At 60.1% G+C, this 13,765-nt stretch overlaps 1 protein-coding gene across 1 annotated transcript in view; it reads right to left on the bottom strand.

Annotated features, from left to right (window-relative positions):
- Positions 1–9,791: 9,791 nt before the first annotated feature.
- Positions 9,792–13,765, bottom strand: part of IQCE (IQ motif containing E) — a 39,490-nt gene continuing 35,516 nt past the window's right edge. The window contains exons 19-26 of the mRNA XM_007467425.1: positions 13,638–13,745; positions 13,062–13,183; positions 12,936–13,020; positions 12,368–12,544; positions 11,960–12,020; positions 11,176–11,289; positions 10,047–10,118; positions 9,792–9,919 (exon numbers count right to left, since the gene is read on the bottom strand). Coding sequence (XP_007467487.1) covers positions 9,792–9,919; positions 10,047–10,118; positions 11,176–11,289; positions 11,960–12,020; positions 12,368–12,544; positions 12,936–13,020; positions 13,062–13,183; positions 13,638–13,745 — 867 coding nt within the window. The remainder of the gene's footprint in view (positions 9,920–10,046; positions 10,119–11,175; positions 11,290–11,959; positions 12,021–12,367; positions 12,545–12,935; positions 13,021–13,061; positions 13,184–13,637; positions 13,746–13,765) is intronic.

Consider the following 13,765-nt stretch of genomic DNA (forward strand, 5'->3'; position numbering starts at 1 on the left):
GGCTGGGAGAGATGCCAGCCAGTGTGGTCCCTGAGCAGGCCACGGGAGCCAGCCTAACAGACCCAGCCAGAATGGCGTGCACACCTCTGGCTTGCCTAGCATCACCTATCCAGCTGCCTCGCTTATCCTGAGAGCACCCCCCTCCCCACCCCGGGAACCAGGAAATCAGGAGGGATGGCCTCTGACCTGCCAAGGATGCTGTGCTGAGGACCAGCACGCACCGTGGTCTCTCTCAGAGCCTCCTTACTCTTACTTCACACTCAGTACTGACAAGGCTGGTCCCTGCGTCCCAAGCCCAAGGCAGATCCAAAGCAGCGCCCCAGAGGAGGTAGCCCCAAAGTTACATGAAGGGAGACTGGCACCGGATGAAAAGGAGTCGCAGAGACACCCTCCCCGGGTGGGTCCCTCATCCCTGCCCACCCGCCCCGCCCAACCTGGCATCTGTGATGAGCATCGTGCCAAGCTGTGGGACCTGGGCTCATCTCAGGTTTTGCCACCAACCATGCGCCCTGTGGGGACCTATGTCGCCCTCAGGGGCCTCAGTGCTCACCAAGCCCAGCTTCCGCATCTTACAGCAGGGGAGGCTCAGGCTCCAACCCACAGCCTTGACTCGTGAGGAGAGCAGGAGCTGTGTTCAGGAGGCCATCTTACTCGAGGGGAGAGGGTGACTGTGCGTGCACGCCGACATTTGCACAAACACCTTTCGTGCCCGGAGTCTCAATTCTTGCGCGAGGCGGACGACCGCAGTCCCTGTTTTAAGAGAAGGAAACAGGCTCAGACAATTGGGTGCAGAGACAAGATGGAAACCCCTGTCTTTTCCTCCTTCTGGTTTAACTCTCTTCCCAGTGCAACCCGCTGAGTGATGTAATTTTAAAAGGCTGATGTGTTGGTTATCTACCGCTGCATAATGAACTGCCTCAAACCTTGGGGTTTCAAGCAACCACCACTGTGTTTGTTGGCAACTCCCGGGGTCAGCAGCTTGGGCCCAGCTGCGTGGTTCTGTCACCCAGAGTCACACATGCACCTGCAGCCATGTGGTTGGTGCTGACTCAAAGGACCACGTGGCTCCAGCCAGCTACCTCGGGCTTCTTTAGCCGGCATCTCAGGGAGGCCAGAGAGGGCAAGCCAGAGGCTTGTGTCCCCTTTAATAATGCTCCGTCGGCCAAAGCCAGTCACAGCCAATCCCAGGGATAAGGGGCAGTCAGGACAGAACAAGGCAGGACAGAGCGGGGTGTGGACACAGGGACATGGCTGTGACCCTCTTGATTCAGTGGACTCCCCAAATGGGGAAAGGTTTCTTCAAGCTGTGGTGCTCTGGGGGACGTTCTCTGGTCAGCCAGTAAGTTCCCTTCCACCCTGGTGGGCTCGGGGAAGGGGGCTGGGTGAGGGCAGCTGGGAGAGGAGGGTCCTGGAGGCTGAGGTGCGTATGGGCTCCTCCTGGCAGCCTCACGAACCTCCACTCCATCTCCAGGAGCAGTGGGTCTCTGGCCCTCCGTGGGCTGGGGTCCGTGCCGGTGACCAAGGCTAGCTGGGAAGGGGAGACCAAGCATTGCACTGCTCCTGTGCTTGGGGAGAGGGGATGCCTTTCTGGGACTTTGGAAGCAGCCCAGCAGGGCCAGGAGGAATTGGAGTTCCCCCATCCCACCCCCTGCCTGGGGCCGTGGGAGGGACAGATGCACACTTCCCTCTCCGGAGCCCCCCCACCCCCACCCCCGCCAGCTGCTCCCAGGTTTGGGCTGCCTGGTGACATTGTTTCCCCTCCAAGAGCGGAGACCCTTCCACCGGGCAGCTTTCCAAGCCTCAGTCTCCGCGTCTGCAAGAGGAGGACAGTCCTACCTCCCTGCCCGGTGGTCCCAGGGTCATGCTGGAAAGGGGGTGCTCACAGCTGTAGCCCAGCTTCCTTCCTTCACTGTCACCTGCCCCCAGTGACCAGCTCAGGTCACTCACCCCACAGCCCGGAAGTCTTTGTCTTGGCTGCTAGAGGCCGGCCACTGGCTCCCATGTGGGGGACACTGGGTCCCCAGATTCAAAGCCGGGCCTGGACAGACGTTGTTCTTCGCACGCGGGGAGGCCTGTTTCACGGTCAGGGTAGGGTCCGGGGAGTCAGGGTGAGCCAGGGTTGCGTCTCCTGGGGAGCCTGGAGGCCTCCCCCTCCCCAGAGAGATGCGATCCCTGCCTGGGCTCCGAAAAGGAAGCCCCTCGTCCAGGCCACCAGGAGCTCGGACGGGAAGTGCTGTGCCCTTGGTCCTGAGTTTCTCCCCACCGCCTGGGTCTCTGGGAAGGAATCTGACCGTGCCATACTCCTGCTGGCCTCTCCCTGGCTCCCAGGGCCTCAGAACCAAGTGCAAAGGCAACCACATCTGCCCCTACTGCCCCACTCTGCCCCATCTCTCCCGGAGGTGCAGGGTGGGTGGCAGTCAGGTGAGAAGCAAGGCAGAGGCTTCCAGAAGCAAAGCCATGGCGATGAGCCATCACAGCTGGGCCCTAAGAGATGCTCCATGCGTGTTTCCGGAACAGACACCATCGTGGTCTTAGAGAGCAACGCTGGCCGGCATAGGCCCACCCAGGCCACCCAGAGACACGGCTATCGTCACTCCCTTTTTACAGATGGCTAACAGGCTCACCCCAGGTCACCAGCCAGGATGGTTTGGACCCTCAGCCCGGATTCTTCTGCCTGTGGGCCCAGGGACCCTTTCCTCCGCAGACGTCCCAGCTGGGTCTGCAGCGTAGGCATGGGGTTAGGGGCAGCAGGAGGTCCCAGCAGGCTCGCCCCCTCGTCTGCCCAAGGCTGAGGCCCAGCTCTGGGGGCGCACTCTGCTATGCAGACGCCTCCACCTTCCTCCCCACTGAGGACCCCAGAGGAGGGATGGCTGGAAACGTGCTCCCCATCCGAGGCTGCGCCCCCGCTGCCGGAACTGCCCCCCTTCCGGGGGCCGGGGCTGGCCTGAGCGCTCTCCTCTTTGGGTGGGTGGCGGGGAGGGGCTGGCTTCACTGGGCTCCGCTGGGCCCTGGGTGGGGGGGGCCACAGGCGGCATTCACAGGGTTCCTCACCAGCCCTTGGGCCATTGTGCTGCCCTCCCGGCTGCCAGCCATCCTTCCACCTTCTGAAGCGCAAATCCGACTCCCTCATTCTCCTGCCAGCAGCCCTTCCCTGTTCCCACGGCTCCTGGGGTGAAGGCCAAACTCCTCAGCAGAATGTGCAACGGCTACCCCCGCCCTCCGCTTCCCTCCTGAGCTCCGTGGCCCCCGGGCCCAGCTGCCCCGGTGCCGTTTCCGCCTCTGGGGGGGAGGTGGCGGCTGCTGGTTCCCTCGCAGGAAGAGCCGTCTCCCAACGGGCTCAGCCTCAGCCCCTCGTTCCTTCTTCTGGGCATGTGGGGGGAACAGCCTGTTCCTGACCCTGTGGCCACCGCCCCCCACACACCATGCCCCTGGGCCTCTCCCGGGGCCCTCGCCACCCTGGTGAGGGGTGCTTGGCCAGACTTCTGCCCACTTGGGGCCCAGCACCTGGGCAGGTGGGTATTGGGCAGGGAAGGAATTTCCTCCAGTCCCACAGAGCTCAGCCTAGCTGAGAGACAGACTCGCAAGCAGATGAAATACCCCTTGATGCTGTGCACGAAGTAAGTGCCTTCCTCCCTCGGTGCCTGGCACGCGGCAAACGTGCAGGAAATCTTAAAGCACACGAAATGAACTCGCGCTGTGAGAACACAGAGAAAGGAGGGGCTGACTGCAAAGAGCTTCTCAGCATCAGCAGCCAGGGCCGTGTGGGCTGGCTCGGTGGAAAGGACATTCCTGCCTGGGAAACAGCTCGTGCAAGGGGCCAGCTGGAGGTGGGGAAGGGCCTCGCGTTTCTTGAAAGGCCGGGGGATGGGGGCCGAGCTGGGTAATGGAGGGAATGCAGGGTGCCCCCTGGAATCTAAATGAATCTGTTGAGCAAGGAGAGAAGGTGTGTGTTTAGGACCCAAGGGCCCAAGGGCCTGACGCTGGAGGGAGACGAGGAACAGGGAGGAGAGTGCTGGCCATCCCACTGGATCTATCCTTCTCTTCTTCCCTAGTAACAGGCCCTCTCACTTTTATTGAGCATATTGCCATCTAGAATAAAAGACATTTCCAGGCTCCCTTGTAGCTGGATGTGCAACTATGTTCTGACCAATAGGATATGAGTGATGTCCTCAAGTGAGGGGATGCCCCTTTCTTCCTTCCTTCCTGCTTGCTGGAATGCATATGTTGTGGCTGGAGCTCAAGCAGCCACTTTGGACCATGAGGCCTTGTGCTCATAAGAGCACAGGTCTTTGAAAATCACGCAGCTACCATATTTTACCTGTACTGCTTCCCTTGGGGCTTTGGAAACTTCTAACTTGTTTGGGTTACTGTTATTTGGGGTGTTATACTCCAGCCCGACCTAAGTCTAACAAATGGAAGGATGGCTCGGATTCTGAAGAATCCGCTGAGACAGAATGCACAGAGCTTGGCTGCTAATTTGATGGGGAGGGCAGGGGAGTGAGAAGGGAGAGTCAGGTCTCCCTCTGAGATCCTATCTTGGGAGACCGGTAGAATCCTTCACTCCACATGCATTGAGCACTTTTTTGTGTGCTGGGTACTGTGTTTGCTGTGCGAGTACACGGGTGAATCCCATGATCACTGTCTTCACGAATCTCTTGGTCCAGTGGGGGACAGAGGATACAAGGGAAGAGCACCGACGGAGGGAGGTAAGCACCTCACCCAAGAGCTGCTGGGCCCCTCATTTATCCATTCTGCATGGTTATTGAGCACCTACTGTGTACCACACACTGCGTTAGGCCTTGAGAACAGCAATAAGCATCACAAACTCAGTGCGGAGTTTCTCTTAGAGAGTCTGATAGGGGAGTCAGACAACAATCAAATAATCTTGGCTTTACACAGAGAAGCAGAAGTCTGCTGAGTGAATCCCTGCCGCCAGCGATCATGCCAGGGGCCGCAGGAGGCCCTGGGGGGAGTCGTGATGCACCAGCCACATCTGGGTTGGGCATCTCCAGGGAGCAAGGGCTGCTGGCTCTCGTAGGGCAAGGCACCATCCCCGGCACATCCGCCACGTTCCTGCCCCCTAACCCCAGGCAGCAGTGGACAGCAGATGGGGCCTGGCCAGAGTGAGTCTGAGCTGACTGGTCATGGGGGCGTGGCTATTCAGGGGAGGCTGAGGTGGTGGTTTGGGCTGTTGTGGGCAGGGATGGACATGGAGAGGAGTGGAGAGACGTGAGCCGTACTTAGGAGGTTAAGTCGACAGGATTTTTTTGTTGAAGGATTGGAGGTGGTGGCGAGGGGGTCACGGATGACACTCCTTACCCAGGTGTCCGGCCTGTGCACATGATGCTGGGGTGGGTGAGGAGGCCTGCGGGTGAGCCTGCTTGGGAGGGGAGAATTGTGTCATTTAAAACACTTTTTTAAATTGGGGTAAAATACATATAACAAAAAATTCTCATCTTAACCGTTTTAAAGTGTCCAGTTCAGGGGTATTAAGCACATTCACATTGTTGTGCAACCATCACCACCATCATCTGCAGAACTTTTCCGTCTTCCCAAACTGAGGCTCTGCCCCCGTTACACACTCACTCCCCTCCCCCTCCCCCAGCCCCGGGCACCCACCCTCTACTTTCTGTCTCTATGGACCTGGCTCCTCCAGGGACCTCCTAGGAGTGGAATCACACAGTATCTGTCCTTCTGTGTCTGGCTTATTTCACTGAGCATCCTGCCCTCAAGGTTCCGGCTCCGACAACTGAGAGGCTGTGATCTCCTGGGGTGGGACTGCTGGCCAGGGGCAGGTTAGGGGGCAAAGGTAACTGAGAGCTGGGCTAGGCCGAGTTTGAGGCACCTGAGGCACACGTGTGCAGATGTCCATGTCGACATTTCGGGTCTGGGTGGGGTCTGGCTGGGGTCAGAGCCTTGGGGACGCCCCCGTCTAAGAGACAGCAGGGGAAGGGCTGGTACAGGCCGGGAGAAAAACCATGCCAACGGGGAGGGGGTGGGGAAGGGGCCACTGCGTCCCCAGCTGCAGAGAGAGCGGCTGTCACAGAGCTGAGCGGGGTGGGGTGCGGGGGGCGCCCTGTGAGACCGGCTGACCGTGGATGAGGCTGCTATTAGCAGGGACAGCGGCTTTCTGTCACTTCCATGAGCTGCGCCCATGGCCCACCTACCCCCGGGCTGCCCGGCTTTCACTCCCTCAAAGCCGGGCCGGAGGGGAAGGCTGGGGGGGCTGCCTGAATGGCCGCCCCGGGAGCTTTGGCACACGCGGGACGCTCTGCTTTGAATCCCAGGCTGTTCTGGGCTTAATTAACGAATAGCTCAGGGGCACCCCCTCTCCCTGATCAGAAAGGACACAGCACCATGGAAACGTCCCCCAGATTCCCCAGGCAGGCACTGTCTAATGGGGCCACCTTCTGGGCTGTCGCTGCCCGGCAGGGCTCCCAGGATAACGGAAGGCGCTGGCCCAAGGCCACTGGCTGGCGTCCAAGCAAAGAAACACGGACCCGTTCCTCCTCCCAACATTCATGCTCTGAACCCAACAGCAGCTAAGAGAAACCAGGGATCTGCATTCTGACATTTTCCCCCCTTAGCCTGCGATTTTGAGGATCCTCACGTTCGGAATCATCTTGGCGGAGGCCTGGGGGTCACTCTCAGCTACGGAGGCTCATGTGCAGACCAAGCTGGGCTCCACCTTTGAAGTGAAGAGCTGCCAAGAGCAAGGAAGGCCAGTGGCACGAGTGGAGAGAGGGATCCCATGTGTCTGTGCACGAGTTACGTGTCCACACGTTTACACCTTCCTGCCGTCTCTCCTGCTGGGTGAAGGCCCGAGGGGGGACCGTCCTCCATTCTCCTCTCACCAGCTCCAGCTGAGACCCCCACCCCGCCTCCCTTGAGGCTGCCTCTCTGCTGCCAGACCCCAGCCTCACGGGAGAGCAGGTGGCAGCAGGCTTGTGGCCGGGCTAAGGGTTTGATGAACCCTGCTCTCCTCTGTCACAACCTCTTCAAGGGCCAACCAGCACCTCTGAAAGCGCCAAGCCTTCCAAGTGACCCATTTGCCCGTGACAAGACACACGGTGATCCGCTCGGGCCAGTGCTGGAGCCAACAGACCAGTCCCTGTAAGGGCTTCAGACAAATTCGAGGGCCCAGCAAGCAGCCGCCTGCAAACAAAGCCACAGGTGCGCCTCGTGCTGCGATTTTCCAACAAAATAGTGGACGACAATTATTTTTCCAGAAGTCGACTTTTTGGGCTCATTCACGTCTGTTTGAGTCCCCAGTAAATTATTCCTTCCCTGCTCCTAAAACAAAAACTAGAATTGGGGGAAATACTCCCTCATTTTCACTCCTTGATGCTCAAGTCCTCACTGATGAACAAGGAAGAGAAATTCAAAGACGGATGCACGAGTTCCCGCACGGCGGGGAGCTGGCTGTGGGACCCTTCCCTCTGGCCGGCTCTGCGCTCCCAGGGCTGTGCTGTGAACGAAGCAAAAGCCAGGAGCCCAGAAGCACGGGGTTTGTGCAGCATGAGCTACGGCAATGGCACACACCCAGAGGTCATGAAAGGTCACGGGTTTATAGGGCAATCAGGACAAAGACCCTGCAAAACAGCTTTTATTTACAAAGGCCAACGATGAGTAGCACAGAGGGAAAAACTTATGCCTTCCAAGAGACTTGTGTACAAATTACGCGTAGGTCAGAGTGTTCCTCAATACAAAGGTCGAAGACCAGCGAGTCCACCACTACCTCCTGGAGCCACCTGATGGCTTCACATTTCAACTCCCAGATGTGGGTTCTCTCGCTTCAAAGGATGCTTACTCGGCGTGATCAGCTGCTAACAGGCCCTTGGGAGCTCGGGGAGGTCCTCAACTGGAGCAGCTGCCGGCCGGCCTCGGGCAGGTCTGAGTGTCCACTCTCCAGTCCTCAGAATTTCTGAGCCACACGAGAGCAAACATTGCTTCCAAAACCACAGGGGGGGTTTGAATTGGCTTAGATGGCTTCTCGTGGAATTAAAATTCTGTTCAGCTCTTGAAGGTGAACGGGGCTTTCTGCAGAGGGTATTTATTACTTAAAAACGAAGCAAAGCTCTGCAGCTCTCACGCTGGTTGCTCTGAGCTAGGTGGCCGTCCTTTTCCTAATGCCATCAGTCTTTTTGCTGGGACGAGGGCTCTGGTCTGTCTGCAGGGCGGCCGGGCCCGTCCAGTGGGGCAGCACAGAGGCGGGCAAGAAGGCAGGCCCTCTAGGCCCCAGGCCCCTGTCCCACCCCGCCCTGTGCTGCTCCGGCAGCCCTAGAACCCCAGCCCCGAGCCGTGGGCCCCGCAAGCACGCTGGGCGCCTGGCATTCTCCAGGGAACAGATCCACACAGCGTCAGAGGGTCACAGCCTTGAGTTAAGTCATTTACTGAGGTGGCTTCAAGACTGCTTACTTTTACTTGATCAACATTGCTGGGCCCAAGGAGCACAGGCAGACAAATGTACATATCCGCAATTCTCAGGAGCATTTTCTTGGAAAACTCAGGTCCCGGGGCTGACCTTGCCCATCCCAGCTCTGCCGACGGCCAGCCCGCTGCACACACGGCCTTTTCCTCCAGGACCAGGTGAGGACGTCCTGACAGTGACCCATCCGTCATAGGTCCCCAGAGCCTTGGGCTCCTGAGAGCAAGGAGTAATGCAGAAATGCCCGTTTTTGAATGGGGTGGTGGCGGGGGGGAGAATGACCCCCTGGGGACCTGCAGGCCGCGGGCATCGCCTTCATCACCCTCTGGGTGCCTGACTGGTGGACTGGCTCCTACAGGCCTTTAGCTGAGCCGGCACCCAGAGGAGGAACAGACCCAGTGGATGAAACAAGGCAAAGGTCAGCAGCGAGTTCACTCGAGTTAGCCATCAGTCCAGCGGGGGAAACAGAAGAATAAACGGACTTGGTAACTCACGGGCCGAATAAAGAAAACATGACATAAGCCTGGCCCCCTGGCTGAACTTTCTTCAACCCACTGTATGACCGGCACCTAAGCGGTGAAAGGGGCTGGCAGGTCCCCTGCCTGACTCCGGGTGGCCGGGGCTGGGAGATCCCTCCGCCTCTCTCACGGGACAGGGCAACACAGATCCTCCTGGCCACACGCCTCGCCTGTGCTGGAGCCGGGAGCCTCTGACCGCTGTGAGGAGGGCCCAGGAGTTTCTGAAAGAAGGACAAGTCTGAGCCGGAGCCCCTGAGGTGCAACACAAGAAGGGCTGCCGCGCCGTCGGGGCGCCGGGGTCCCGCTGGCGACGGGGAGGCGGAGGGGTGGCCCGGGACTAAGCGCTCCGCGGTGCGCAGGGCCCTCCGTTCGGGCTGAGAGCGAGGGTTCTCGCATCAGCTCTCCCCTGAGGCGCACTGCCTGTCCTGGAGCCGGCGGCCGTGTGGCGTCAGCGCCCACGAAGCAGCCCTCGCCTGCACGGCCGCAGGTGGCCAGAGGTGCCCCGAGAGGACGTGTCTCGGCCGTGCCCCCTGCTGCCCCCCAGCCCGGGCAGGTGTGTCTGTCCGGCATGAAGACCACCGGGCGGGGGGAGGGCGCAGGCCTGCAGCCGGGGGTGCGGAACGTAGGCGACCCCTTCCCAGAGATAAAAGAGAGGCATTCGGGGTTCCCTCAACAAACAAGCAAACGGGCAAAACGAAAGAGAAAAACCGGGGACGGAGGTGAGGTGTCGAGTAGGTGCCGTCCTCCTCACAAGATAAATTCCTTTCCGGTCTGAGTGCTTCTGTCCTCTGAACCTAACCTTTGCCCGGACAGGGCATCGCCACGTGCCGGGCGACCGCAGGGACCTAGGGCGGGGAGGCGATTTTCTTCGTGGGCAGAGGCGGAGCCAAGACGATCTCGTCGGAGTCGTCGGAGTTCACGTCCTCCGCGGGTGGAGTCGCGGCGCGCTGCAGCCCCGAGGGAGAGGGCTGCGCTGCAACAGAGAAGGGACGATGGTCACAGCCACGCTCAGCGCCGCCGGGGGCGGACACGCGAGGGACGGCGGGGCAGGCCTGACGGACGCCACGCCACGCCACGCGGCCACCCTCGTTAGGGCCTACTCGCACCCTCTGCGCTCAGCTCCCAAGCGTCGGCCAGTTTCCCCAAAGCAAAACAGCCGCGAAAGGTGAAGGCTGGCGGCACGGGGGAGGCTCAAGTCGGCGGCGGCGGGGATTCTCTGCACGTCGCCCTCACGGCAGCGTGCGTCCGGGAGTCTGCGGCCCGGGCGGCCCGGCTGTGACTCGTGGGCAGATGCAGCCGGTGGCCCCCGGCTTCCTTGGGAGGACACGCCCCCCCGCAGGAGGACGGGGAGGGCCAGGCCAGGCCAACACTCAGGGACCACCCGCGAGCTCTCGCCGCTCCTTTCTTCACGCACATCTGAACTCTTCAAATCCCATAATCGTAATCGACCCTAGGTTGGGATGCGCCTGCCGACCACCCTGCAGACCCCCTCCGCCCTCAGTGGCCACCTGGATGGGATGTGAGGAAGGGGCAGTTCCCCCTGGGGCCTGGGGCCCGTGCTCCCAGCCCCAGAAGAGGGCCTCTGCTCTGACTGCTTCACAAAGTGCCAGTAAAAAAGGAACGAGTCCCTGACTTGAGATAAAAGAGGGAAGGAAATCACCACCCGGCGTGCTGCAGATACTGTAACTGTGTCAGCTTTTTTTCTGTAACTGTCAAGAAAACTATGAGAGTGGAAAACCTTATGAAATTAAAAACATCAGTTTTCAAGGTTAGCTTCGGTTTTTCTTTCCCTTTAAAAACACTTTCACAATCAGATCAAACAAGGGCTTGTTCAGTTTTCACAGAGACCGTTTCCTCGTGTAAACAAGGGCCCGAACGAGGCCGGCGGTGGCACTTTTCAGGCAGGATGATGAGCTGCCACTTTGCAAGGACAAGCATTTAACAGGAGGAGAAAAGGGCGGCATACACAGACACTTTAGCCCTGATCGAAGAATCTAAAGGTCGCCAAACGTAGGGTCTGGTGAAATCAGACTGAAACTGGTTTTTGGAGAATATTATGCAGCCCTTGGGGAGCTTTACAGACGGAGGTTTTGGACAGAACCTCAAAGTTCAAAGTTCGCTCTGACAAAGCCAGACAAGATGACCGAACGGGACAGAGTGCGATTTTTCACACGTGGCGGTTTCCAGCTCAGGCAAGCCCCGGAAGGGCCCCCGCGACCCGACACTTACCAGAGCAGGGCGGCGGGGCTGCCGGTGCCCCTGGCCCCCATGGCCTCGGTGCTCCGTCCCCGGGAGCCAGAGCCTCCGCGGTCTCCCCGCTGCTCCCCTCGCTGTCTTCCTGCCCTGAAACGACAGGCACGCGGGAGGCTCCCATCCTCACAGGCTCGTGGCACCCACCCGTCTTCCCAGGCTGACACTTCTGTTCAGAAAAACGGCTCCTTTTGCAGTTCTCCCTCGCTGTGAAGCACCATGCCCTTCCTGCGCCTGCCCTTCTCCGACTGCACCTCTGCGACCTCAGAACTCAGCCTGCGCGCCACGCTCGCAAACGAGACTCAAGACTGCGGTGTCTAGCGACAGTCCCTGACCTCACACCGCCACCTCTGGCGTACAGAGATGGTCCAAGCAAGTGTCCCGGTTACAGTCTGAGGGAGGGAGGACCCGAAATACAGGCAGAATTATACTTTTGGGGACTGAAAGCGACTTGCAAGGGGCCTCGCTCAACCCTCGGGCTCTCGCACGGGAGGAGGGAGCCCCGGGGAGGACCCCGAGTCTGGAGTGGGGCAGAGCTGGGACCGGGCCTCACCATGGGCTGTGCGCCCCTGCCAGTCCAGGGATTTCTCCACTGACAGTTATTGGATCTTAATGAAGCAGAAAAGGAAATACAAGCAAAGTTTTACTTAAAACCAACAAACAGGAAAAACATTGGCCCAAAGGAGGGACACCGCGTTGCTCTAGTTAGAGCTGAGAATAAAAATCAAAACCACGAAGCTCCGACTGCGTGGCCTGTGGTCACTGAGCCCGGAACCGGCCAGCCTGTCGGGCTCTGGGGAGTCGCTTGGGGCCGGCTCTTTCCCCTGCGACCCAAGGGACAGGGACGGAGCAGTGACAGGAAGGTGTGGCCGAGGCGTTACCCAGCTCGCAGGTGGCCGCGGGACAAGCCCCCTTACACGACTTTACACGTCCCAACTTCTGGGACGGTGGCGGCTCTTTTGGCTGAAACCTCGGAAGGCCAGCTGCCCCTCGCGTGAAATCCAAAGTGAAATGCAATTACCAGGAGAGGCTGCAGGGAAGGGCAGAGAGGAGGGTGCACTGTGTGGGGCGCAAGCCGGTCTGTCGGGAAACGCTGCAGTGGCAGCTCTTGGACCAGCAGCACTGGGAGAGAGAGAGAGACTAGCTGATTCTGACTTTAGGGAAGGCCAACGTCGTGCGAGGCCGACGGGCCCAGGTCCTGAGACATCGTGCGAGGCCGACGGGCCCAGGTCCTGAGACATCGTGTGAGGCCGACGGGCCCAGGTCCTGAGACATCGTGCGAGGCCGGCGGGCCCAGGTCCCTGTGAGGGGCCTCGGGCGTGTCCCCTGCACCCCCGGCCGTGGCTGGCTGCACCAGGGACGGGCCCCAACCCGAGCTCGGCCCCTGGCCCGCTGTAAGTCCCACTCTTTGCCCGAGGTGACTCATACAGGGTTCTGAGCCGTTGCAGCCGGGACAGTCCCGACCAAGCCCCGGCGGATCCGGCAGGCATGGCGCCACTGACAAGAATGTGTTGCTGCAGAAAGGCTTCTGACGACACCCACATCTTCCTGAACCCGGGTCACGCCATGGTGTCCTTCAGAAAGGGGCAGGGCATCGGCACAGGCCGACAGGCAGTCTGCAACCCGAGGGCTCCCTGAACCGCACGGTATCTAACCCCTCCCATTTGTTTTCTCCCAGCAGGGGGAAACGGTCCTAGAAAGGCTTCTTTCCGAGGACTGGAACCTGTGGCCCACCTCACCCGGGTGGGTGAGTGTAGCTTATGCTCTGGTGACACACCCTGTGCCTTTCTGGCTGGGCAGCCCCCGCAGGTGTCTGGCACTGCCCTGCGATACAGAACAGAGGTAGGCCTGCCAGGTGGACTTACCTGTGCCTGGCCCGTGCCAGGTGTGCCCGGAAGGCAGACTGGATGATGGTGATGGCCTCCTCTTGCCATGGGTCCCCCTCGGCCTGGACGACAGGGCTCGGGACGCGGGGCTCGGGCGAGTCCTGGGGCAGCGACGGTGGGGAAGAGAACCGCGTGAACCCCCGCCACCTCCTACGTGTGGACCCTCGGCGCCAGGTTAGGAGCGCAATTCCGATTCGGGTGGCTACCCTCGTTACTAACTATTTCGTCAGCAGTTTCCTGACTGCGGGTTACTTGGACTCTAGAGATTCTTAGAATCGGTGTCTGGTGGTTTTCACAGGGGAGGGACTCCTATCTTTGCTGTAGTTTAAGCCTCTGTCTTGACCCCAAGATGGACACGGTACTCGATGTCCCAGCACCTCAACGCCATTTGGCTCCTGAAGCTCAACCCTGGGGGGGGCACAGGTGCCAGGGGTTGGAGGGCGAGGCAGGACGCGAGGACCCAAAGGCGTCTGCGCTTGTCCCGCTGACAAAGCGTGGGAAGAAATGGAGAGAGAACGTTAGGACTTGGGCCCGTATGCAGCCCCTGAGGGTTACCTGGGTGGGAGGGCTTGGCACGGCAGGGGGGTCCGGGCTGCACACTCCGCTAGACAATGGCCTCGCCCGTGCCGGATGCGCCCGGAAAGCCGCCTGCAGCACGGCAGCCTAGCGGGGGCAGCAGGGGG

Source organism: Lipotes vexillifer, unplaced genomic scaffold, assembly GCF_000442215.2.
Source record: "Lipotes vexillifer unplaced genomic scaffold, Lipotes_vexillifer_v1.1 scaffold1451, whole genome shotgun sequence".
Classification (NCBI taxonomy): domain Eukaryota; kingdom Metazoa; phylum Chordata; class Mammalia; order Artiodactyla; family Lipotidae; genus Lipotes; species Lipotes vexillifer.